The sequence below is a fragment of the Alligator mississippiensis genome, chromosome 8 (assembly GCF_030867095.1).
Source record: "Alligator mississippiensis isolate rAllMis1 chromosome 8, rAllMis1, whole genome shotgun sequence".
Lineage (NCBI taxonomy): Eukaryota > Metazoa > Chordata > Crocodylia > Alligatoridae > Alligator > Alligator mississippiensis.
In genome coordinates, this window is record NC_081831.1 from 37,067,918 (window position 1) to 37,092,611 (window position 24,694).

The following is a 24,694-nucleotide window of genomic DNA, read 5'->3' on the forward strand; positions in this document are numbered from 1 at the left end:
AGGTGACAGGATATTGGCCCTCCCAGCCAGAGCCAGGCACAGAGAGGGAAGACAGGGCTTGGAGGCAAGTGTCAGAGGTGAAGTGGCCCAGCACAGTCATGGCCCACCTGATCCCCCTCAGCAGCATTTGTTCCCCCCTCAGTACCTCCCTCCTGCTTCCCAGGGCTCTCTCACCTTTCTCTGCCTGCTCAATGATCTGTCTCAGGGCCTTCTTGAGGCTATTGGCTCTCAGCATGAGTTGCTCCTTAGATTTGAAGATCCTGGGCATAGGGCTGGGGTTGAAACTGCCACCCTTGCTATTGTCCTTGCCTCCAGGACCAGGCAGGGCAGCCTGTGAGCTCCCCTCGGGGACAACTATCGCCTGCGATTCATCATTCAGCTCCCGCACCAAGGAGTCCAGCTTCTCATTCAACATGGCACACTGCAAGAGACAGCCTGGTCAGCCTAGGTTGTTGCTGTCTGGGCACAAAGCTGAGCTGCACCAGGGTTCAACAGGAGAAGAAGAGAGAGCATTTGCTGGCATAGAGCCATGGCCTTGTCCAAGGAGAGGGTGCCAGGATGGTCAATGTACACACCCACTCTTCCATCACCAAGATGCCAGAACCATCCTCCTTACCACAATGAACCCTGGGAGGAATGGAGGCCATAGGTCATCCAGCCTCTCTAAAAGTCCTTCTAGAGAACTCAAATCATTGGAATTCAGGGAGGACAGGGATGGCTGGGAAGGGCCCTCTGATTGCATAATCTTCCCTCTGTCCAGGGGATCCCAGGCACAGGGCATGCAGGACTTGCCTTCTTGGCCATCACGTCAGCCTCCTGCTTGTTCTCGGTGGCTCGCTTATAGGCCTTCCCGACCTCCGCCACAAAGTCGTTCACAGTCCCGCACAGGAACCTACCAGGAAGACTGTGACTCAGATGCAGAGCCTGTGGAGACAGTCAGCCCCACCACTGGGGCTGTACCTGCCATCTCCCCCTACAAGCAGGACCCACTAGCCAGGAGTGCTCCCCCACTGAGCCAGCAGAGGGCGCTCCCCAGCCATGCAAGACTAACCCTGCCCTCCCCACTGTGTCCCCTCCAGGGTCCCTCTGTGCTGTGCTCCCCTTCAGCAAGCTCAGTAGCGGGTAGGGTTGTTTGGTGCCAGCAGGCAGGAGAGAACTCCAACCCCACCCTGACCCCTGCCAGAGCAGGCAGCCCACCACCTTCCAGCAGGGGCCCAAGAAACTGGGATAATCCTCAGGTTTCCAGTTGGCGGAACTGTGCAAAGGGACTGAAGGGTGCCTTCCACCCCAGCTCACCAGCAGCAAGCCAAAGGCATCCCCATGCAGCAGCTCTGGGGAGGCCTGCGTGCAGTCATCTGGGATGCCTCAGCACAGACTCCCTATCTGCCCCTTCTACCTGCCCTTTGTGGGCAGTCCCAACTGAGATCAAGGACTGGATGGGCCACAGAGACGTCACTCCTCTATCTGCCCTGGCAGGGTATCCCCAATGCTTGGCCTGCAGGCATTTGGACAGGGTGACAGAGGACCCACATTCTTACTGGGTTGGACTCAGGCAGGAGGTAGAGGCTCTGACCACTCATCAGCAGGGACCCCTGTCTTGAGCTTGCAATCATCCTGGCTTACCCAGTACTCAGCAGTGCTCTTCCCCACCCTCCCTGTCCCAACCCCTGCACCAGAGCACTACAAGCCCCTTACTTTGCAGAGGAAATCACGACCGAGTGCTTATCGGACTCCAGGATCTTTGCCAGGTGGAAGGCCACAGAGTCGGCATAGTGGGAGATCTGGGCCTGTGCAACAGCGGGGGGGAAAGCATCTTCTGAGCAGCTACCCCAGTGCTCCTGCTACTCTCTGATTCCACCCCCAATAACAGCAGCAAGGGGGAAGGACTGCAGCAGAACTACCTCACTGAGCCAGGAGCCACCATGTGACATTAAACAAGCCACATGGCCACTCTTGGCCACAGGTTCCTCATCCTAGGCGTAGCTCAGCTCTGACCCTCTAGACGTTCAGGACCTTCCAGTACATCCATTCTGACCAGAACAACAAGCAATTCTAGACCCTCACAGGAGATTATTTGTTGCCTGTACCTAAGGAACTGGGGCAGTGGGTTCCCCACTGATTGTGTTAACCAGAGGAGTGACAGCAGAAGTAGCAGGGTCACAGGACTTAGAAGTTTTGTATCTGAAGTGCTTGGAAATAATAGAACAGGGAGAGCAAAGGATCAGGGTTTATTGGCATCTGTAAGGTGGGTATATGCCTTGTTACCTGTACCCACACAACTGCAGCTGTGAGTGCCCAAGCGGATGCTGCAAACAAAATGTAGAGAAGTCCTTGGGAATCTGCCCCTACTGTCACTGCTACTATTTGTACTGCACTGGCACCAACAGGTCTCAACATCACTCCATCTCTCTCAGTGCCTGGATGCTATACAGGCTCATAGGAAAAGAGAGTCTCTGAAGAAGTTATGGTCCCTTGACACCAAGAGATGAAGGGTGGGAAGACAGAGGCACAGAGGTGAAGGACAATGCAATCCATGCCAAAGCCAGGAAGAGAATTCAGGTCACCAGTCAGCTGGTTCAGGGCTTTATTGAGTGGACTTATTTGTGTGACTTACTGAGTACTACTTATCTGCATGACAAGCTTCCCCGCCCATGCAGCTGGGCGGCAGGGGCAGGCTCTGCATTCCCCTTTCTGCCACCCCCTTCCAATCTGACCAGCCCTGTACACCTGCTTTTACACCCCATCCTGACCCTTGCTTTATGTTAGACCCACCGAGACCAGGTTTGTAGTGGGCAAGGTAAGCAACACTAGGATAGCACACTGAGAACCGTCAGACTTGTTCTGCTTGGGCCAGGACTTGTGGTCAGGCTGAAGTGTCTATCCCTGCAATTCTGTCCCTTCCAGTTCCCTCTAGCCAAGGGAACCACCTCTCAGGAAGAAATCACTTTGATTTGCACGTGCAAGCAGTATACAGATGTCTCCTGCTGTTGGTCAGGGATGAGACCTAAAGATCCCCCTTGCACACAGAAGCCCAGAGACAGGGTCAGAACTCAGGAGCTGCAGCCTCCTCTGGTCCCTCTGAGCCATGTTGCCACCCCAGCTCTAGACATGCCCACAGACCAGTTCTACCTGGATGTTGGAGTCCCCATTCTCCTCCTCCTTAGTGGGCAGGGGTGACTGCTTAGGCATCTCATAGGTCAGCACACTCCACCTGGCAGCAAAGCAAAGACAAGACACTGTTTGCCATAGCTTGGCCTCTTTGGTAAGCCACAGCCGAGCAGATGAAGACACCAGGCCCAGGGCTACCAGGGGCCTCTGGCTTTCAGACAGCAACTTCAAGAGGAAGGCAGGGACACCAAACCTAGTGGTGGGCACGGTGCAATGGCCAGGGTCCAGGAACCTACAGGGTAGCTGACCTCTGAGGATACAAAGGAGGGGATGTAAAGCCAATAGAACAGGAGATGGCAAAGCCCAATCATGGGGAAGTTAGATCCCATTTCCTTCAGGCCCTTATGGAAATGGGAGCAGGGAATGTTGGGCTATCAGAGGAACTAGATTAGACCAGAGGCAACTTGGCCCAGTATCCTGTCACCTCCATGGGGCAGCCCCAGCTGCTTCAGAGTCCTGCAGTAGGTGTTTATGGACAATTTGTCCTAAAAGATGGTGCTGGGAATGCAGGCACAGAATGGCCCAACAACACACTAAGGCATCAGCATCCACTCAACAAGCCAAGTTGGTTTTCTTTCACCTTTTAGGATCCCTGTCTTGGTCTAGACCTAGGGTGAGGTCTGTTGGGCCCAGAATGATTGGCCCTGGTCCAATGCCTGGCACTCACCTGTCCAGCATCTTCGTGGTTGCCCTCTCCAGCTTCTCCAGAATTTGCAGCAGCTGGGTGTCATCATCACACAGACTGCCCCAGCCCAGCACCCGTGCCAAGTCATTGCCAGTCCCCAGTGGCAGGACACCAAGCTGGCACTGTCAGGGAAGGGAAGGCATTTTCAACAAAGGCATCCTCACAGGATGGGAAGAGCCATCAAGCAGAGGGTCATGCTAGATGAGAGCCCAGTGAAAGCTTCATGGACATCAGCAGCTAGGTGCAATAAAACCATTCAGTGGCATGTGTTGATCTCCTTAGTGCACAAGTCATTTTGAACCCAGGTCTCCAGGATGGGTCATGCATTTGTCTCAGCCCAAGCTGTGGAGTGTCAGTGACTTTCAGTACCAGTGACTGGGCTTAACCGTGGGCACAAACAGCCTACCCAACTGCAGGCTCACTCTCTCACCCCCACACACATACATCACACGCAGACACACTCATCCTGGTGACATACTCCTTGTGTCTTAGCCTCACCAGCACTGTCACTGTGTCATGTCAGATGAACTTCTGGTTCTGGGAACGGAGATCCCAGGCTGGGAGGATGGACAGAGAGTCCAAGCTTTGCAAATCTATTACAAACCAGGCTTGTCACTACTGTCACAGAGCTTTCAGGATGGCTGCCAGGGTAGGGGAACCATCAGGGGATCCCAGGGAGGGAGGGGAAGGTGAATACAGACAGAGACACACTCTTGCTCACTTGCTTGTGCAATCCCAGTGCATCAATTTCGGACAGAACCCAGCCCACGCTCCCATCTCCCCCGCAGACCAGGATACGGAAGGTGGAGAACTTCTGGAAGAGACGAAGCCTGGTAAGGGACACAGAGAGAGGAGCATGGGTCAGGGTTTGAAGGATGGGTCGACATGCACCTCAGCTTAGTTCACCTCAGAAGACCCAACGGGTGCCTATACACATGCAATGAGGCTGCTCCAACTCACTCCAGCAGACTCCAGTGTCTCATGTATTAGCATCCCTGCACTGAAAAATGATGGTGGGGACACTTTAATTACATGCTCTGGGAGCTTTATGTGAACACCCTATGTTTCCCCTGCTCCTTCCAAGGAACCCAGGGCTCTTTGCATAGGGTAAGAGTTCATGCCAATGTGCCCTGCCTAGCCCAGAGCAGTAAGAACTGGCACCCACGTTGTGTCCTGCAGGGGATTGGAGGAAGTTGGCTGGACTGGCACTCCCAGTCACAGGCACTCCCAGTCACAGGCACTGGGTGGTATGTGGCTGAGCAGATATGAACTCATTCGCAGAAAGAAGGAAAATTCTATCCTCTGGTAGGGAGGCCTTGTCTTTTCTTGGTGCACAGGAAGCACTGGGCTGGGAGCAGCATGAGCTCATGGTGAAGGTCCTGCTGGCACTTACCCTAGGTGAGGACCACCATTCATCAAGTCAAAGACTTGTGCTGGGTTGAGGAACTGCTTGAATTTCCGCAGGAACTTCACGCCCTGGTTGTCGCCGCTCTTGGAGTTGACAAAGGCCAGAAGGGGACTGGAGCAGGAGGAGGGGCAGGTGGCCTTCCAGAAGCCTAGAGAAACCAAAGCTCCCTTGTGAGTGGAGACACTTCTGCAATCAGTGGAGCAACTGCAGGGTTGCCAACCATCCATAATGGGCAGTTAAAAAACAAACAAACAAACAAACAAACAAACAAACAGGCTAAAAATGCCTGTCTATGAAGTCCATAAAAAATTAAGAAAGAGTGAGCTTTTTTGGAGGATCTGTCATCACCAGGGATCCAGGTTTTCCATTTGCTGCAGAAAAAACACGGATTCTTTAATGGAGAAAACCGTGGATTTTCTCTTTTCAAGGAGAAAATCATGGATTTCCCCTTTAAAAGGAGAAAAATGCAAGAAACAGTGGGGTCCCCTTGTAGGCTGGCAACATTCCAGCCTGCAAGAGGCTACAGAGAGTGGGAGGAGGGCAATCGGGTAAGAGGCACCATGTGCATGTATGTGCACACATGCATGTGGCAACCAGGCAGTGGTGGAGAGCAGCTCCCATGGGGGTGGGGGAAGGGAAGGGAAAAAAGCCATGTGGGGGCAGGGGGAAGGGGCACAGGCCACATGGGGGGGCAGAGGCCATGAAGCATGGTGGGAAGGGGCACAGGCCACATGGCAGGGGGTGCACATGCCCCCTCAAGATTTCTGTGCCCACTGCAGAGTGCAGACCTGCAGGTAGGCCAGACCAGCTCTGGGCAGAAGCCACTTCTGCGACCCAGCAGGGGGACCCAGTGCAGGAGGGAGCACCACACTGCCATGGCTGCCAAAGTGAGGTGCCCTCTGCCCAGCTGGCAGCAGCAGGGGCACAGCTCCATACTATAGCTGCTGCTGCTGCAGCCACTGCCATGCCTCACCATAGCAGCATAGCACTCCCTCCCATGCTGGGTCCTGCCTGGAGCTGGTTCAGCCTGGCTGCAGCCCTGTACCCCACTGCAAGCACAGAAATCTCAGGGGGCATGTGCCTCTTTCCGCTGTGTTGCCTGCACCTTTCCCCCCAAAACCCTCCCATCTTCCCCACACACCCAATCCCTTCCTTGCATACTGGGGGGGCTGGGGAGGGGGGGCTGTGAGTCAGGAGTAAGGGGCACCAGCAAGGATGGGGGACTGTAGGCTGGGAGTGAGGGGCACTAGCAGGGCTGGGGGGCCATGAGTCAAGAGTAAGGGGCAGTGGCAGGGATGGGGGGCTGTGGGTTTGGAGTGAGGGGCACCCACATGGCCAGGGGCATGGCACTGGCATATCAGGACTGCTCAGTGCCACAAAAGCAGTGGAGGGAGGAGTGGGTTGGCAGATAGCTGTAGCTGGACCCACGTCTTGGTGAGCAAAGGGGGCAGGGGGAGCTCTGATTTTCCATGATAAAAAACCCAAAATCAAATGCCAAAATATATGGGTATTTAGAATTTATTTTATTATAATAATTGAGGCACTGGTAGGCTTCCAAATTGCTTTAAAATTGTAAATATATCAATAAAACATTGTGTGCAATTGACACCTATATCTATCTATCTATCTATCTATCTATCTATCTATCTATCTATCTATCTATAGTGGTGTTTCATTTTAATTGTGGAAAAATGTGGATTTCTATTTTATTTTAAATCAGAGAATTTGCAGTTGGTTTAAAAAAAATTAAATCAGAGAATTTGCGATTTTTAAACAGAAAACCAGGCTCCCTGGTCATTACTGATGGAATGAGGCTAGATTCAAATGTTGATGGACAAACAGAGCACAGCAGTGCTACTTGGTGCCTAAGCAGGACTGTAGCTCAGTGCCTTGGAGGGAACTTGTCTGTCAGCCCCTTCCCCACTCCTACCCAAGCCATGTGCTGCCATTGCATATCCCAGCCATCCCCTGCCTGTAACAGTGACTCTGTGCTCACCTCAAAAGGTATGGCTTCATGTATCCCACTCAGAGCCCATATGTAGAATCCAGAGTGCACCTCCCCAGCAGCTGGTTCTACCCCAGGAGACAGCACTCAATAGGGCCTGCTTCCCAGGGCAAACACCATTAGGAAGAGGGGGTAGAAGATGGTGACTGAAGGACTTGGGGGGAAGGGGAGGCCCATTTGGGTGCCAGGTGAACTTCACACCGTGAGGACACCAGCCTCTTTCCCCGCAACCCCTCTCTCCATCCCTGTACCTCTCTAAGTTAGCAGGCTGGTTGCATTTCTGGTGGCCAAGAGACCTCATTGCCTGTGGAAATAGACAGGCAGCTGCATGGATCATGGGAAACACATATTAGTGGCTCATATTTTGGGCCCTCTGCCCCAATGTTTTGGAACAGTTGCTCCATAGCTACTAGTTAGGAAGATGAGAAGTTTGACCACAGATGCAACAGGTTGACTGGTCTGATGCTCACAAGATAACTGAAGGTCACTGGATCTACCAGTCCTGCCCAGGATCCTCCCTTCAACAACTATTAGAACCAACTTGTTCAGAAAAAGGAAGCAAGAAAGCCCCTGGTGCGCCATTATGGAACAGCAGTTTGGCACAGTTTGGTCACTGAACTCCACAAGTTACTAGTGTGCGATATCCACACAGCAATGGAGGAACCCAGGCTGGAACGGTGTGAAGCAGGAGAAGCAGAAGGTCCTGATAACAGTGCATCAGCAGTGCTATGGAATGGGGGAAGCCTAGAGTAAGACATAAGGAGAGGAGCTCAGTCAGGAGGGACAGTGGAAGCACTGCTCAGGGAGTGTTTGTACAGTGACAGCTGGGCCATCACTACTATCGAAAGCCCATGTCACCACTTTCTAAGAAGTGCAAAGCTAGTATTACAGGACAATACAATGCTTTCCTTAAACCACAGCTAGACAAGTGCAGCTAAGGAAGCAAGAAGCAGAGAAGACAAGTGCAAGCCCTAGGCTGAGATGCCTGCTAGCAAACCCAGACCCCTGAGCCCATGCTCCCATAGACTTAGCACACTGCTGCTCCACTCATACAGCCATGGAGCAGATTGATGGGCAAATGGCCAAAGCATGGGGGGCGGAGGGGGGGAGGCAAATGTCACATTCATGGAGACAGATGAACAGTTTTCTTCTCTGGGGCAGTTCCCTGCTGTGGAGCACTGCCCAATAGGAGCTGTTGTGTGAAGGGCTTATACCTCCATACATTCCTATTAGCCAACATACCTGGTCAAACTAGGTCTGTTGTGATGCCATGTGCTCTCCCCTTTCATTGAACGGCAGGGTACATAGATTTCATAGACATTAGGGCTGGAAGAGACCTTGGAAGATCATCGAGTCCAGCCCTCTGCCCCAAGGGCAGGAAGTCAGCAGGGATCATAGGAACCCAGCAAGATAAACATCCAGATGTCTTCTGAAGGTGTTCAGAGTAGGTGCTTGAACCACCTCTGGCGGCAATCTATTCCAAAGCTTGGGGGCCCAGACAGTAAAGAAGTTCTTCCTTATGTCCAGCCTGAAACAGTCATGGAGGAGTTTATGACCATTCCACCTTGTCATCCCTTGGGGTGCTCTGGTAAACAGACGTTCCCCCAGATCCTGGTGAACACCCCTGATGAACTTATAGGTGGTCACCAGATCGGCCCTGAGCCTGCGCTTTTCCAGGCTGAAGAGTCCCATGGCTCTCAGCCTCTCTTCATAAGGTCTGCTTTCCCGACCTCTGATCATGCGCGTGGCTCTCCTCTGCACACTCTCAAGCTTCTCCACATTCTTTTTGAATAGTGGAGCCCAAAACTCAATGCAGTACTCCAGCTATGGCCTCACCAAGGCTGAGTACAATGGGAGAATGAGGTCCTGGGATTTACTTGAGAAGCATCTGTGGATGCAAGCAAGCATTTTGCTTGCTTTACTAGCAGCAATATCACATTGAAGGCTCATGTTCATCTTGTGGTCAATCATGACCCCCAAGTCCCTTTCGTCCATAGTGCTAGGAACACCTTGAGAGGCTGGATACCTTCAAGTTAGCCGTCCTGACAGTTTACACCCAAGGGTACTCAAGGAGCTGGCAAGCATCATAGCTCGGCCCCTGGCACAGATCTTTGAGAACTCCTGGTGCTCTGGTGAAGTGCCTGAGATTATCAAAGAGAACTTTCTTAACAGACTGGCTGATGGCAACATCCTGAGGGATAGCCAGCACGGATTTGTTGTGGGTAGGTCTTGCTTGACCAATCTCATTTCCTTTTACAACCAGGTGACCTATCACCTGGACAAGGAGGAAGAGATTGATGTCATATATCTTGACTTCAAAAAGCCTTCAATCTGGTATCCCACGATCACCTCTTGGCAAAACTGGCTAACTGCGGCCTCAACCTCACCATGATCCACTGGCTGGGGAATTGGCTCCGTAGCAGGACCCAGAGGGTGGTGGCTGATGGAAGTCAATTGTCGTGGTGTCCTGTGACCAGTGGGGTCCCTCAAGGCTCTGTCCTAGGGCCTATACTTTTTAACATCTTCATCAATGATGTACACACTGGTGTCAGGAGTGGGCTGGCCAAGTTCGCCAAAGACACCAAACTCTGGGGTAAAGCATCCATACCTGAGGACAGGAGGGTGATCCAGGCAGATCTTGGCAGGCTCATGAAATGGGCAGATGAGAACCTGATGGTGTTCAACACCGAAAAATGCAAGGTTCTCCACCTTGGGAGGAAAATCCTTCAGCATCCTTATAGGCTTGGCAGTGCTACGCTGGTTAGCATTACAGATGAAAGGGACTTGGGGGTCATGATTGACCACAAGATGAACATGAGCCTTCAATGTGATGCTGCGACTAGTAAAGCGACCAAACCCTGGCTTGTATCCATAGATGCTTCTCAAGGAAATCCTGGGACATCATTCTCCCTTTGTACTCGGCCTTGATGAGGCCGCAGCTGGAGTACTGCATCGAGTTTTGGGCTCCACTATTCAAAAAGGATGTGGAGAAGCTTGAGAGAGTGCAGAGGAGAGCCATGCACATGATCAGGTCAGGAAAACAGACCTTATGATGAGAAGCTGAGAGCCATGGGACTCTTCAGCCTGAAAAAGCGCAGGCTCAGGAGCGATCTGGTGGCCACCTATAAGTTTATCAGGGGTGTCCACCAGGATTTGGGGGAACATCTGTTCACCAGACGCCCCAAGGGATGACAAGATCGAATGGTCACAAACTCCACCGTGACCAATTCAGGCTGGACGTAAGGAAGAACTTTACTGTCCGAGCCCCCAAGGTTTGGAATAGACTGTCACCAGAGGTGGTTCAAGCACCCACTTAGACATCCAAATGCGTCTTGAAGGCGTTCAATCTTGCTGGGATCCTATGATCCCTGCTGACTTCCTGCCCCTGGGGCAGGGGGCTGGACTCGATGATCCTTCAGAGTCCCTTCCAGCCCAAATGTCTATGAAATTTATAAAATGTTAAATAGTATAGGCCCAAGGACAGAGCCTTGGGGGACCCCACTGGTCGCAGGGCACCACAACAATTGACTTCCGTCAACCACCACCCTCTGGGTCCGACCACAGAGCCAGTTCCCCAGCCAGTGGATCGTGGTGTGGCCGAGGCCGCAGTTAGCCAGTTGTATTAAGAGATGATCATGGGATACCAGATCAAATGCTTTTTTTAAGTCAAGATATACAACATCAATCTCTTCTCCTTTGTCCAGGTGGTAGGTCACCTGGTCATAGAAGGAAATGAGATTGGTCAAGCAAGACCTACCCACAACAAATCCGTGCTGGCTATCCCTCAGGATGTTGCCATCGGCCAGTCTGTTAAGAATGGCCTCTTTGATAATCTTTTCTAAGACCTTCCCTGGGATAGAGGTCAGGCTGATGGGCCTATAGTTTGCTGGATCCACCTTCTTCCCTTTCTTGAAGATAGGCACGACATTGGCCTTCTTCCAATCATCGGGCACTTCACCAGAGCACCAGGAGTTCTCAAAGATCCATGCCAGGGGTTGAGCTATGACACCTTGAGAGTCAAAGAGTTTCTTTACATTCATTGCTGCCATGACTAAATTGTCATTTCAGTTTGTTATTTATATTACTGTAGGACTGAGTAGCTCTTGTTAATCTCAAAATCTTGCTGTATAAGATACTACACAAAAACAATGGTCTCTGCCCCCTTGCTTATAACCTACACATACAAGAGCCAACAGATGGGCACACAGATGGTGGAGCACAAGGAAGCCATTGAGAACACTGGTCAACAATGTTCTCCCCACACCATCAGCCTAACTGTTGTCAAGTGCTTTCTAGATAATCACAGCGCAGGGTACTTTGAAAGAAGGATCTGAAGAATGTGACGTGGCTTTCCAGATCAAGGCGGAGTCAAGGGAGCTACCCAAGAAACATGAGGGGCAGCATGGAAGAAAGTGCCAAGGGGCTCATTTGAGAATCACCCTGGAAAGCAAAGACAAGGAGCTTACATTTAGTAAGCAAGAGAAAAGTAGAGCCAGAAGAAGGATTCAAAGAGGGGAAACATGTCAAAGTGACAAGCTAGGGAATGATCTGGGCTGCAGCATGGTGAATAGACAAGAGTAGAGGAAGATGGTGTTTAAGGCCAGAATGGGGGATGCTGTCATACTAGAGAGGCAAAATGCAACTCTTAGCTTTGGGGAGGGACAGGAAAAGCTACATCTCAGAGACATTCTGTAGAAAGAATCAGCAAGGCCAACATAGTCTGGGTGTGAAAGCAACACTGCTCAGGCAGCATCAGAAAGAGGGCTTTGACTTCCTGAACTGTGGGGCAGTATTCCATGAATGACTGGTGGGAAGAGACCAGGACCACCTGATGGAGTACAGAGAAAGCATCCTGGAAAACCACCTCATCAAGCCAGTAGAAAGGGCTTAAAACAAGGCTTAAGGAAGGCCAGTGACAATGCGCACACACACACACACACACACACACACACAGATTTTAGCCATAGGGCTGTAATCTAGGAAAAGGGGAGGGACCCCCCCCCCCCAAAAAAAACCCCAACAAAACAACAAATAAAAAACAACCAAAACCCAGGAACTACAGTTGGCAATGAGAGACAAGCATGAGAATAATGGGGTGAATGAACACTGAGATGCCTGTACATAAAGGCTGCCAGGTTGTGGGGAGTAAACAGGAGAGACTTCTAGAAGGCTTAGTACATGACCAGACCTATGACATGATTGGTATCAGAGACTTGTAGGACACATCACAGGGCTGAAATATTAGCACAGAAGGTGAAAATCTGCTTAAGTAGGGCACACAGAAAGAAAAGGGAGCAGATGTGTTGCATATCAAGAATGTGTGTACTTGCCCTGGAGCTCAAGAACAGGTAAAGGTAGGCTTGCTGAGTGAAGATAAGAGAGGAAAAGGAAGAGGGCCAATGTCATTGTAGGGATCTTCTACAAACCACCTGATCAGGAGGAGCAGGTGGGTGCAGCTCTTGAGAGGAGCCACAGGAAGTACCCAAAGGACAGGGGCTGGCAGTACTGAGAGACGAACTCCCCAGCTGTCTGCTGGAAAATCAATATGGCAACAGGCAAATGAGTTGACTTTGTTTCAGAAGGTGAAGACAGCCACTCAGGGAGCAACAATTTTAAGTGTGGAAGAATTAACAGAAGAATCTAAAGGTGAAAGGCATCATGGAATGGTAAGTTCATCAGTCTAAGGAAAGAGGAGGAGAATAGCAGAATCAGGATAACAGATTTCAACAAACTGGTATGCAGGGTCCCCTTGAAAGATAACCAAAAGAAATAAAGGAGTGAAGGAGAGCTGGCAGGTACTGAAAGAGGCTGTATTAAATGCACAACAGCAACTTATCCCCATAGGTAGAAGAGACAGGAAGCAGAGTAAGAGACCATTGTGGCTCTATCAGGAACTTGATAATGACCTGAAAAGCTAAAAGGATGCATGCAAAAAAGTGGAAACAAGGGCACGTGACTAGGGGTGAATAAAAGAAAAGCACAGGCATCTAGGAATCAAATCAGAAAGGCTGAGGCACAGACCAGAGTTTCAGTTAGCAGGGGACATAACAGGCAACAAGAAAAGGTTCTATACATATCTTTGAAGAAAGAGGAAAACAAAGGAAAGCAGAGGTGTGTTTATTAACAAGGAGGGAAAGCAAACAACAAAGAATGCAGGGAAGCCTGGAGTATTCAACACCTTCTTTACATTAATATTTATAAGGAAGGTTTGTTGTGACCAGATACTTCACAGAACTGATTTGATCAAGGAGATAGGTACACAGGCTAGCACAGGGAAAGAACAGGTTAAAGAATGTTTAGATAAGATAGGCATATTCGAGGTGCCAGGGCCTAAAGAAATCCTCCCTAGAGTCCTTAAAGAACAAGCTGAAGTAATCTCTGAACCACTGGCAGTTATCTTAGAGAATTTGTGAAGGACAGGGAAAGCCTCTGACGACTGGAAAAGGGCAAATATAGCTCCTAGTTTTTTAAAAAAGGAGGAACCAGGCAAGCATAAACCAGCCAGCCTATCTTTGATTCCCCAGAAGAATTCTGGAATGAGTTATTCAATGACCAATTTGTAAACATATAAAAAGATGATTAACTAAAAGCATGGATTTGTAGCAAACAGATCATGCCAAACCAAATTTCCTTCTCCGACAAGATAGCTGGCCAAAGGGCCAAGGAAGGGGTGGTGAGAAACAGGAAGGAAGAAGTTGATTCAACATATCTTGACTTTAGTAAGACCATTGGACTGTCCCACAACATCTGCAATAAGAAAAATTAGGAAGTGCCCATCTGGTTGAAAATCCCGGTTAAAGAATAGTTGTCAATGGTTCACTGTCAAACTGTGTTGTGGGGATGGTGGAATAAATCAAGCAAGGACCCATAGGAATCTTTCCTGGGCCAGGTACTACTAGACATTTTCATTAATAACATGGATGATGGAGTAGAGCATACACTTGTAACATTTAAGGACAACACTGAAAGACAGGCCCAGAATTCAAAGTGATCTTGACAAATTAAAGATATAGTCCCAAAATCAGCAAGATGAAATTCAATAAAGACAAGTGCACAGTGCTATACTTCGGAAGGAAAATCAAATGCACTAATGCAAAATGGAGAAAAACTGGCTAGGCAGCAACGCAGCAGAAATGGAGTCTTCAAGAGAGTCTATATGATGCTGTTGCAAACTAACCAACTAACTAGCTAACTAAAGCTAGCAGGTGTAATACTGTTATGTATAAGCAGGAGCATCAGAAGACAAAGGAAGTAATTATTCTGCTCTACTCTGTGGGTGAGGTCTCAGCTGGAATACAATGTTAAACTTTAGGCAACATGCTAAGAGGGAAGCAGACAACCTGGAGGCAGTTCAGAAGACAGCAACAAGATGAGAGGCTTATGAAATATGCCCACTGAGGAAAGGTTGAAGGAACTGCTTGGAGTCTGGAGACCTAGGGGAACCTGATAGGTCTTGCAATACATAAACAGTTGTTACAAAAAGGATAGTGATTTATTGTTCCCTGTGGCATTAGGGGGAAAAATAAATCTGCTCAGTCTGCAGAAGAGAAGATTTGGGTTGGACATTACAAAATATTCTTATTGTGTGGATGGTGAAACAATGATGCAGGCTGCCCAGGGAAGACAGAATTCTCCTTCACTGGAAGTTACAAACAGGGCAGACAAATATCTATCAGAGTTAGTCCAGACACCCTGTCAGTACAGGAGGTAGGAAGAGACATTGCTTGGTGGTATTGACCACACGAGTTGGAGGAGGAGAGGTAGTTGAGATGCCTCATAAGCAGGGAAGATTAGGAGCTATATTTCAGTCACTTGAGCTAAAGCTGAGGGCTAGACATCTGTGAGGAAACAATGCTGGAGAAACAAGCTGAGATTTCTGTTTGGAGAAAAGAAGATATGTCTCATGTAGAGAGGCAGATCAGTGAGCCTAGCAGCGGTTAGCAACCTACAGCCTGCAGGCCAAATCTGGCCTGCAAAGAGGTTGAATTTGGCCTGTGAAGATCGAACCTGGCCTGGGGCAGAACACAGCTGAGCCGAGCCCTCTGTACCCTCTGCAACACCTTCCTCCACAGCCCTCCCTCCTACTTTTCTTCCACTTACATTTACCCTTCCTGCAAAGGGACCAGTGAAGGCAAGCACAGACAACTTGGGTACTCCAGCCCACTACAGGGGGCTGGGTTGCAAGCTCTGGCCAAAGGATGCTGATGGTAACTGAATCAGTGTTTTCAGATGAGATGACACAGGACTGGGGACAGAGCTCCATGGGATGCTCAAAGAGAGCTGCTAAGTGCCTAATTATGCTGGGGAAGACATGTCCAAAAACAGAATGCTGTCAAGACAGATAAGAAATTCCATAGCTCAGCTGTGACTGGCTGAAAGCCTGACTGCCAAGCGCTGCTGCAAGAAGCTAAGTGTCCTCAGTGGAAGCTGAAGGTGCTCAGTCCCTGCAGGGGTTAGGGGCAAGCCACATGCCTCACAGTTAGAAGGATAGGGAGGTCCTGATGGCAGTACCCCTGCTTTCCGAGCCAAGTGCTCCAAGGGGAAGTGAAGGCACAAATGTGGCAGGTGGAAGGTGGCTGAGCTTGTTGTGTGAATGCTAGTGACAGGACAGGAGTCTCCAGGGGATGCAGGCTTGAGATGTCCAGATGGCTTCAGAGCTGAGTGTCAGGGCTGGCAGGAGTTACTCTGTCGAGTAGATGGTTGCCATCATCAATTTACCCCATTTTATGTTAACAGGGACACGGGAGCATTAACCCACTTGCCTACGTACCTGGTTCTGCAGTGGCTCTAGCCCCACCCAGAACAGAAACACACACAGATCTCACTACATCAGGGTACTTACCCCAGGGCAGTCCCCCCTAGGCTGTTGTGCTGCACAGATGCAAAATAGGACTTGAATTGGCTGCCCCCTAGTAATAAGGGGCAACAGGAAGAGGCAGGTTGCCTAGAAAACATGACAAAGGACAGCCTGGATGCAGAAGACAAATTTAATTCCCTGTTCTGCCACAGACTCCCTGTGTAAGCCTGAGCAAATAACTTAGTTGCGCTGTGTGTTAAGTCCTGTGTGCTGGAGATGGCTGCACAGACCAGCCTCACAGGGGAACTGAGGGACTCAGGTACCACAGCAGGCAGGATCATCCCTGACTAAGCCAGGCTGGCCAAGTGTCTGTCAAAGGCATGTTAGACAGACACTTAACTGGGATAGTTTAGTCAGGGACGATCCTGCCTTTAGCAGGGGGCTGGACTAGATGACCTTGTCAGTAGCATGCATTCAGAGCCAATGTGACTGTTGGATGTATGGCATATAAGCTGTAAACAAACAGCTATCCAATTGTATTTTCCCCACCAAAACACCGCCTACCTCATCAAAGGTCTAGCCCTGGGAATGCATGCCTATTTAATACTCAGGTCCTGCATCTGGAAAGTAGCTGTATTTAGGAAAGGCATTCAAACACATGCTCGCTGCTAAATAAGCACTTAAGATCCATCAGAGACACCTGCTTATCTTTAGGCGTTACTTTAAAGTGCGTGATGTAAGAAGTGATGGAGCTGCCTACCAAAGAGATGGAGGAAACATAGAATTTGGAAAAGATGCTTAGTGCTGCCAAGAGGATGCTACAAGGCTGGTAGGTTTGTAACTAGGAAGCTATGTTTGGTGATTGAATGCAAGAACAAAGCATGCATCTTTACACGTACTCTGGGGTCAGGGTGACGGAGGGGAGGGGAAGGCCTTTTAGAGTGGATCTTGGGAGCTGCTGTAATTAAAACACCCTCAGCAACTCTCATATTCAGCATGTCGTGCTTCAAAATGGCACCAGGGGTGCTTTAACTAAAGCTCTTTCAATGAGCTTTAGTTAAAATGCCTCCACTGCCATTTTGAAATGCAGGGACACTGAACATACATGAGCATTCTAATTAGAACGCTCCAGCAGACTAGATTAATTAAAACGTCTCAGAGTAGGCATCAGGCATGTGTATAGGTGCCCATAACACTGCAATTTGATCAGGGGTCAGCTGTGACCCTGGCTTAGTGTCCCAAAAGGATGAGTGCACCTGTAGCAGAGAGGAACACATGCCCACAGCAGAGCTAAGTACTGACAGTTAACAAAAAAAAAAATAAGATTAACAATGCAGATGCCCACCAAGAGATTACAATCTGCACAGTACTCTTAAAGAAATTAAGTTGGAACTGAAATCCTCTAATGGATCGGGGCTGGCACTGCTGCAGAGGAGATCAATAGCTGGCGCAGAGCCCACAACTGGCTCCACTGTACTTGCCCAGGGAATTGTTTTGTTCTGCTTCTCCTAGACTAAGAGGAACAGTTTAGCATTTTGTGCAAGGCCAGCTGAGTGTCACACTGTGCCCGATACATGCTGCTTGCAAAGGACATCAGCTTTTTTCCTCTCTACCCAGAACTGCTTTAAGACGGAGATGGAGCTTCCTTATAAAGTCAGAAAAACAGCTTTCAGAGATAGTATGGACTCAGCTCTAATAAGAATGTGCTTCTGCTGGGAGAGTTCTATATAGATGCAATTCCAATAAAATCTCTGAACGGGCCGCTAGAGGTAGATACATCCCATGGAAGTTTTGCCCCCAGTCTCCCGATGCACTTCTTGACTTCAGCCCCCTGTCCTACCCTGGACTCCCTTCACAAAGCTCTGTGAATGCTCCTTCAATCAAAACATACAACTGCTCCGCTATGCCAGCTTGGGATCCCTGTATGGTTTTGCTGAGGTTTCTCAATCTCAGTATGTAGACCCTACTACCAAAGCCTGGGTTTCCCTTGTACACACAGCCCAAACAGTGTCCTTCAATCCCATCCTACAGACCCTTCTCCTTTAGCCCTCAGCTCCCCTACATAGGGCTTTCTGATGTCCCGCAATGCTGACCTGTAGCTCCTGCTATTCCAGACCAGGTCCACACAGCAATGCGGTAGAGACCTATGAAATGACATAGCCCTAGCAATGTGCTGTGGTGACTTTCCAAGATTAACTGTTTCCTCCAAAAATGGGCTTAAGGCAGAAGGGCATGGCAGGATGTGAAAAAGGAGGACAGCTCTGAACAGTGCAGCACACATCCCTTGCCACTGTTGAATTTACCTTGGCTCTTTATGACCCAAAGATGCAGGCAACTGTTATTGTGAGGGCTTTACCATGCATCTTTGTACAATATTTGCAATAAAAGTGTCTGCACATCACCTGGATGGTGCTTGTAATAAGTTAAGCCTCTGTGGTTCCCTAGACCCATTTCTGAGCCTGCCAAGTCTACCCACCCAGTACCTCCTGCCATCTCCAGGCATTGCTAAGCATCTGCTATAGCCAGGGAACAAATGGATCGGATCAGAGAATCAAAACACTGGGGGATGCCGAGTCAGTGTGTGGGCTGCAAACGGAAGAGCTGGCTTATCTGAAAAACACACCAAAAAACTGTGGGGTAAAGGGGAAGCAGGAAGAGACCTTAGTGTGGCGTTTTAAATCTACCTGGATCCAAGCCAGAGTCTGGCAAGGGAAAAAATGTATGGGACAGACCTAGTTTGGGGAAAAAGAGCAGCGAAGAAAGAGTCCACAAAAACCCATGGGGAACTGGGCAAGTGCTGGGCATGAAGGTGACCAAACAAGGCAGCAAAGGATAAGTGTGCCCCATAGCTTTGGGACCCACCACCCATGGGCTGCCCTACAAGAAAAAGGAGATAAAAACTGACCAGGGCAACAGCTCTGCCCTAGCTCCAAGTTAGTGGGACCTCATGCCTGCAGAGGTACCCCACTGGACAAAGTGATTCAACTGATGATTCCAAGCCTTGGTTCCTCCCACAGACCATGTGCCAAGGGCTGCACCTACAGGCAGCTTTTTGCCCAGTCCTTCCCCCACTATGATGCAGGCTAAGTACAGCCCTACCATCAGTCCTCCTAGACAGAATACAGTGTATAGGAGGAGGTAGGAAAGACCAGAGACAAGCAGTTTATTAGTAGCATGGCCAAAGAGTTGGGGTTTTTTTCTTTTTTTTTTTAATGCCTGACTGTTACCCTGACAGTGTCCCCATGAGTAAGAAGAGAAGCAGATGAGGCACCAGATGACAGAAGCAATGAAAATCATTAAAGGACAAGCAAAGGAACATCTGAAGGAGAACAACATATTTAGATCACCTTGGGCCAGGCAGACCCCTCTCAAAAGGGCTGAAGGAGCTGGCTACAAGCCCTCCCCACCATTAGAGAGTTCCCCCTGCTGCTCCTGTGAGGCTATCACTAAAGCAGACCTGGGGATCGGGTAGCATTGATTTGGGGTTGCCCATGGAATGGGCAAGCTGTCATGGAGCACTGGTAAAATCCAGATCTATATAAAGCCTGCAGAATTTTCTAAATAAATTTCATAGATTTTCATAGACATTAGGGCTGGAAGGGACCTCGGAAGATCATCAAGTCCAGCCCCCTGCCCAAAGGGCAGGAAGTCAGCTGGGGTCATAGGATCCCAGCAAGATAAGCATCCAGTTTGCTCTTGTAGGCGCTTGAACCACCTCCAGTGGCAGGCTGTTCCAGACCTTGGGGGCTCGGACAGTAAAGAAATTCTTCCTTATGTCCAGGCTGAAACGGTCTTGTAGTAGTTTATGACCATTCGACCTAGTCGTCATCCCTTGGGGCGCTCTGGTGAACAAACGTTCCCCCAGATACTGGTGGTCACCACCCCTGATAAACTTATAGGTGGCCATCAGATCACCCCTGAGCCTGCGCTTTTCCAGGCTAAAGAGCCCCAGGGCTCTCAGCCTGTCATCGTAGGGTCTGCTTCCCTGACCTCTGATCATGCGCGTGGCTCTTCTCTGGACTCTCTCAAGCTTCTCCACATCCTTTTTGAATTGTGGAGCCCAAAACTGGACGCAGTACTCCAGCTGCAGCCTCACCAAGGCCGAGTACAAAGGGAGAATGACATCCCGGGATTTGCTTGAGAAGCATCTATGGATGCAAGCCAGTGTTTTGGTCGCTTTACTAGCCGCAGCATCGCACTGCAGGCTCATGTTCATCTTGTGGTCAATGATGACCCCCAAGTCTCTTTTTTCCTTAGTGCTAGCCAACATAGCACTGCCGAGCCTATAAGGATGCTGCGGGTTTTTCTTCCCAAGGTGGAGAACCTTGCATTTATCGGCGTTGAACACCATCAGATTCTCGTTCGTCCACTTGCTGAGCCTGTCCAGGTCAGCCTGGATCACCTGCCTGTCTGTGGATGCTTTGCCCCAAAGTTTGGTGTCATCGGCGAACTTGGCCAGTCCGCTTCTGACTGCAGTGTCCACATCATTAATGAAGATGTTGAACAGTATGGGTCCAAGGACAGAGCCTTGGGGGACCCCGCTGGTCACAGGACACCACGATGAGTGACTTCCATCAATTACTACCCTCTGGGTCTGACCCAGGAGCCAATTTTCCAGCCAGTGGATCGTGGAGGACCCAAGGCGACAATTGGCCAGTTTCTCCAAGAGGCGATCATGGGAAACCAGATCGAAGGCTTTTCTGAAGTCAAGATATATGACATCAATCTCTTCTCCCTTGTCCAGGTGATAGGTCACCTGGTCGTAGAAGGAAATGAGATTGGTCAAGCAAGACCTACCCGCAACAAACCCGTGCTGGCTATCCCTTAAGATGTTGTCGTCAGCCAGTCCATTAAGGATGGCCTCTTTAATAAACTTTTCTAAGATCTTCCCCGGGATAGAAATCAGGCTGATGGGCCTATAGTTAGCCAGATCCACTTTCCTCCCTTTCTTGAAGATAGGCACCACATTGGCCTTCTTCCAGTCTTCGGGCACTACACCAGAGCACCAAGAGTTTTCAAAGATCCATGCTAGAGGCTGGGCTGTGATGCTCGCCAGCTCCTTGAGTACCCTGGGGTGAAGATTGTCAGGGCCGGCTGACTTGAAGGTATCCAGCTTCTCAAGATGTTCCTTCACGAAGTCAGCATTAATGGAGGGCAGGGGATCACCCTCACCCGGACTTCCCCGTCCCATAGCGGGCATGGGCATCCCATGGGACTGATGAAAGACCGACGCAAAGTACCTATTTAATAGGTTGGCTTTTTCCTGGGCGTCAGTTGTCCCATCTGGTTCAGCAGGCGTCCAATGTTGCCCCTGCTTTTCCTCCGGCTCCCCACATATCTGAAAAAGGACTTTTTATTGTCCTTGATGCTCAAAGCTAGTTGGAGTTCAGCTGCAGCCTTGGCTTTCCTGGTATGCTCCCTACAGGACTGGACCAGTGCAGAATAATCCACAATAAAGTCCCAATCCATCTCATTAAACTAATCTAACTGCAATCTAGGACAAGATAGATAATATATAGCAATAGACAAGGGTGATGCAGAGATTATGCGCCCAGGATTTAGAAAAAGACACTTAACAGTATGCCACTAGATGAATTCCCACCGAAGCTAAGCTGTTTAAGATAAAGCTGAGATGATGCAAAATAGAATGAAGCGGGGATTGTGCCAGTCCTGACCAGAAGCTGTACGCATTGGTAGTCCTCAGGCTTTATTACAAGCTCCAAGACTGTTTAACAGATTTCCCCTAGATCTGGATAAAGGTTAATCTGTCAGTCTGATTAGCACAAAAGGACAAGCAGGAATATTGTGAATATTTCACAGGATACAGCCATGATTCATGGCTGCAAGAGGCAAGTGAGAGGAATAAAAATGAGCTGAAGTACAAGGTGAGGTACAAGGTACACACACAGAATAAGAGCCACTAACAAGAGCAGCTATAGGGAATCAGGGCCAGCATGGGAGAAAGACATGGAGTAACAACTGGCAAACAATTGTTAGGCAATATTTAGTGCAGTGGTATCATTCCAGGGACAGGTGCCATTTTAGGCTTCATTAGAAAGGCTAGTCATATGGGGGTGCTAGAGCGTGATTCATCATGCATACTATTGTCAAGCAAGAGAAACTTTGCTTAAGTGAAGTATACTTCTCTGCTGCTTTGTAACCATGTCATGTTACATGGAGTCAGTCCCAGAACAGTTCTCTCTGTTCCTGCAATTGATTATTTATAAGGACTAGCTGGGTGCTCAGACCTGCCATCAAAGGATTTCAAAGCATTGGTTAATTCTGTGCACCTGTTATTACATCTGCACAGGGTATTCTTGCTCTGAGTGGTGACAGAGCCACAAGTATTACTATTAAGTAACGCATGTGCCCGGCCATGTCCTGCTGGAGACATGCCGGGGAAAATGCCTTTCCCAAACAGAGAGGTTCTAGGCATGTGCCCTCTGGTGTGAAGATGAATTGTCATTACCTCTCAAGCTATGGAAATGATGACAGGATGGGATCCCAAAAACAATGCTGCTTGTTCAGACAGAATTGGTTTCTATCTGTTCGCGCCACACACTGCTCACAGATCTGCAACGGAGTGGGATGAGAGGCAGACGAATTCTGCTTTCCCTGGTGGTAGCATGAAATCAAACAATGACATGGCACAGCATCCAAAGAGAAGTAGGGAAATGCACTCTCACTTGGAGAACCAGACTTCCAAGGCAGGTGAAAGATGCTTCCCTCTATCTCCTGGCAACATGCTTAGAATCTGTTTCTACCCAATGCCTAGATTATCAAGAAGAGGGGGACCAGATACCTGGATCCTACAAAAAAAGAACCTATGGAGGAGCCACAAGCCTGGTCAACCAGCTTGGGATTTTCCAACCTGTTTTGCCTTGGTGACTATGAGAGAACCCCAGGGCTCCCCCACCCTGTGGTTTGGCCAACGAACTGTCTAGTAGGACAGAGGCAGGGGAGGAAGGGTTGATTCAAAGAATCTGGTAGAAAGGGACAACAGGTGATGCACTATCCTGGAGCAGAAGTCCTGCTTGGCTGTGCTAATGCAGCAGGGGACACAGGCAAACATACGAGACCTGCTTCTGCTGTTCTTTCCCAGCACGTGAGATAAGCAGGATCTCCCAGTGACAACTGTCCAGCACCACACTTCAGGCATTTCCCATTCCCAGTCCTTTCCCATACAAAGGAATTCCCCCTGATCAGCCAATGACTATGGTTTCACTGGCCTGGGAAGTCAGCACTGCTTGTGCCAGGTGAGGTAATGAAGGGGTTAGGTACATTTCACTAGAGCTCCAGTGCTCTTGGACTGAGCTGCTGCTGTGCAGCCTCCTGCCCCCATGCCCTGCAGCTGCTTCCCTATGTCTCCACCAAACCAGCAGGGCAGCGCAACGCAACGCAGGGCATATATTTATGTTAGCAACACCTGAGCCACACAGGAATGTACTGCAGCCTGGTCTTAACCCTGGATCAACAGAGTTAAGACCCTGTTAAGAATCCCTCTTGAAAGATGGGCTGACCCAGCAGACCTGATTTCTGGGTCTCTCCATCTAAGCACATCTCTGGCCTCCATGGCACAGACAGATCAGCAGAGCTGGAACTGGCAGGATTCAGGGTTATTCAGAGCCTTGGTGGATAGCTGACCTCACCACCTCACCTTCCAGCCATTTGATCCCAGACCAATGAAGGTACTTTGCCCCATGCTCCCTTCTAACGCCCATCACCCCTGACCCTCTTGCAGCCTGAGTGACTGCCAGATCTCTCCGGCTCTGGTACTCACCATCAGAATCAATGCTATTCAAGGCAGTGGGTGGGATTATGGAGACCTTATACTGTCCCAGGGGGCATTTCTTCCCAAAGAGCTCTCTGCAGGCGCTGTGAACCTGGAGGGGACAGAGTAGTGTGGGGCTAATGTGAGCAGCCCAATCAAACAGGCAGGGCCATCCCTGGGTGGGGGCAAATTGGTGCAAACACCCTGGGCCCCATGCTTTGGGGGGCCCTGCAGAGCCGGGCGGAGAGGCCACGGCTACAGTTTAGTGCATCCACCCGCCTGGGGGGTTAGATGGCTCTTTGCTTGTTCCAGCCAGAAGTTTCGGCTGCCACCCATCCCACCGCACCCAGTGTGCTGGGGCTTTCAATCCTCAGCATAAGTGTGCCATGGGATGGGGAGCGTGGCCTCATGCAGGCTGCTTTGCCCTGGGCCCCGCACCCTGCTGGGATCATCTCTGCAAACAAGCATCAAGCAGCTGGAACAAGGAACCTGGGTTCTAGTGACAGCTCTGCTACTGCCTTGTCCAACCTTCAGTCACTGCCCTCTCTTCTGTTAGCCACAATACACAAGCAAAGGGCTGATTCATTAATGTTCTTAGAGAGTGATCAAGATAAACACAACCCTAGGAGGCAGTGGGCCTAAACCAACCTCTACTTCCCAACCTCCACCTTGTGTGGGTGTGTTGGATGTGAAGGGCTGAAATCTGAGTCTATGACTTGTGTCTCTCTAAGATTCACAGCTGTTCTGGATCACCACCACCGACATTCTGGAGTGCCTAGGCTGCCTAAGGATCCAGCACCACAGTCCTGAGCAGAGTGACCCTTTTTCTATAACAGAAAGTGGCCATCAGTAGCCAAGGG

At 49.7% G+C, this 24,694-nt stretch overlaps 1 protein-coding gene across 5 annotated transcripts in view; it reads right to left on the minus strand.

Moving 5' to 3' along the window:
* DGKK (diacylglycerol kinase kappa) overlaps positions 1-24,694 on the minus strand; it is a 149,625-nt gene that overhangs the window by 30,734 nt on the left and 94,197 nt on the right. For all 5 annotated transcript variants that reach the window (XM_019481919.2, XM_019481917.2, XM_059732650.1 and 2 more), the window contains exons 8-15: positions 23,844-23,946; positions 5,247-5,409; positions 4,575-4,683; positions 3,836-3,975; positions 3,130-3,211; positions 1,696-1,787; positions 793-892; positions 175-421 (exon numbers count right to left, since the gene is read on the minus strand). In XM_019481919.2, coding sequence (XP_019337464.1) covers positions 175-421; positions 793-892; positions 1,696-1,787; positions 3,130-3,211; positions 3,836-3,975; positions 4,575-4,683; positions 5,247-5,409; positions 23,844-23,946 — 1,036 coding nt within the window. The remainder of the gene's footprint in view (positions 1-174; positions 422-792; positions 893-1,695; positions 1,788-3,129; positions 3,212-3,835; positions 3,976-4,574; positions 4,684-5,246; positions 5,410-23,843; positions 23,947-24,694) is intronic.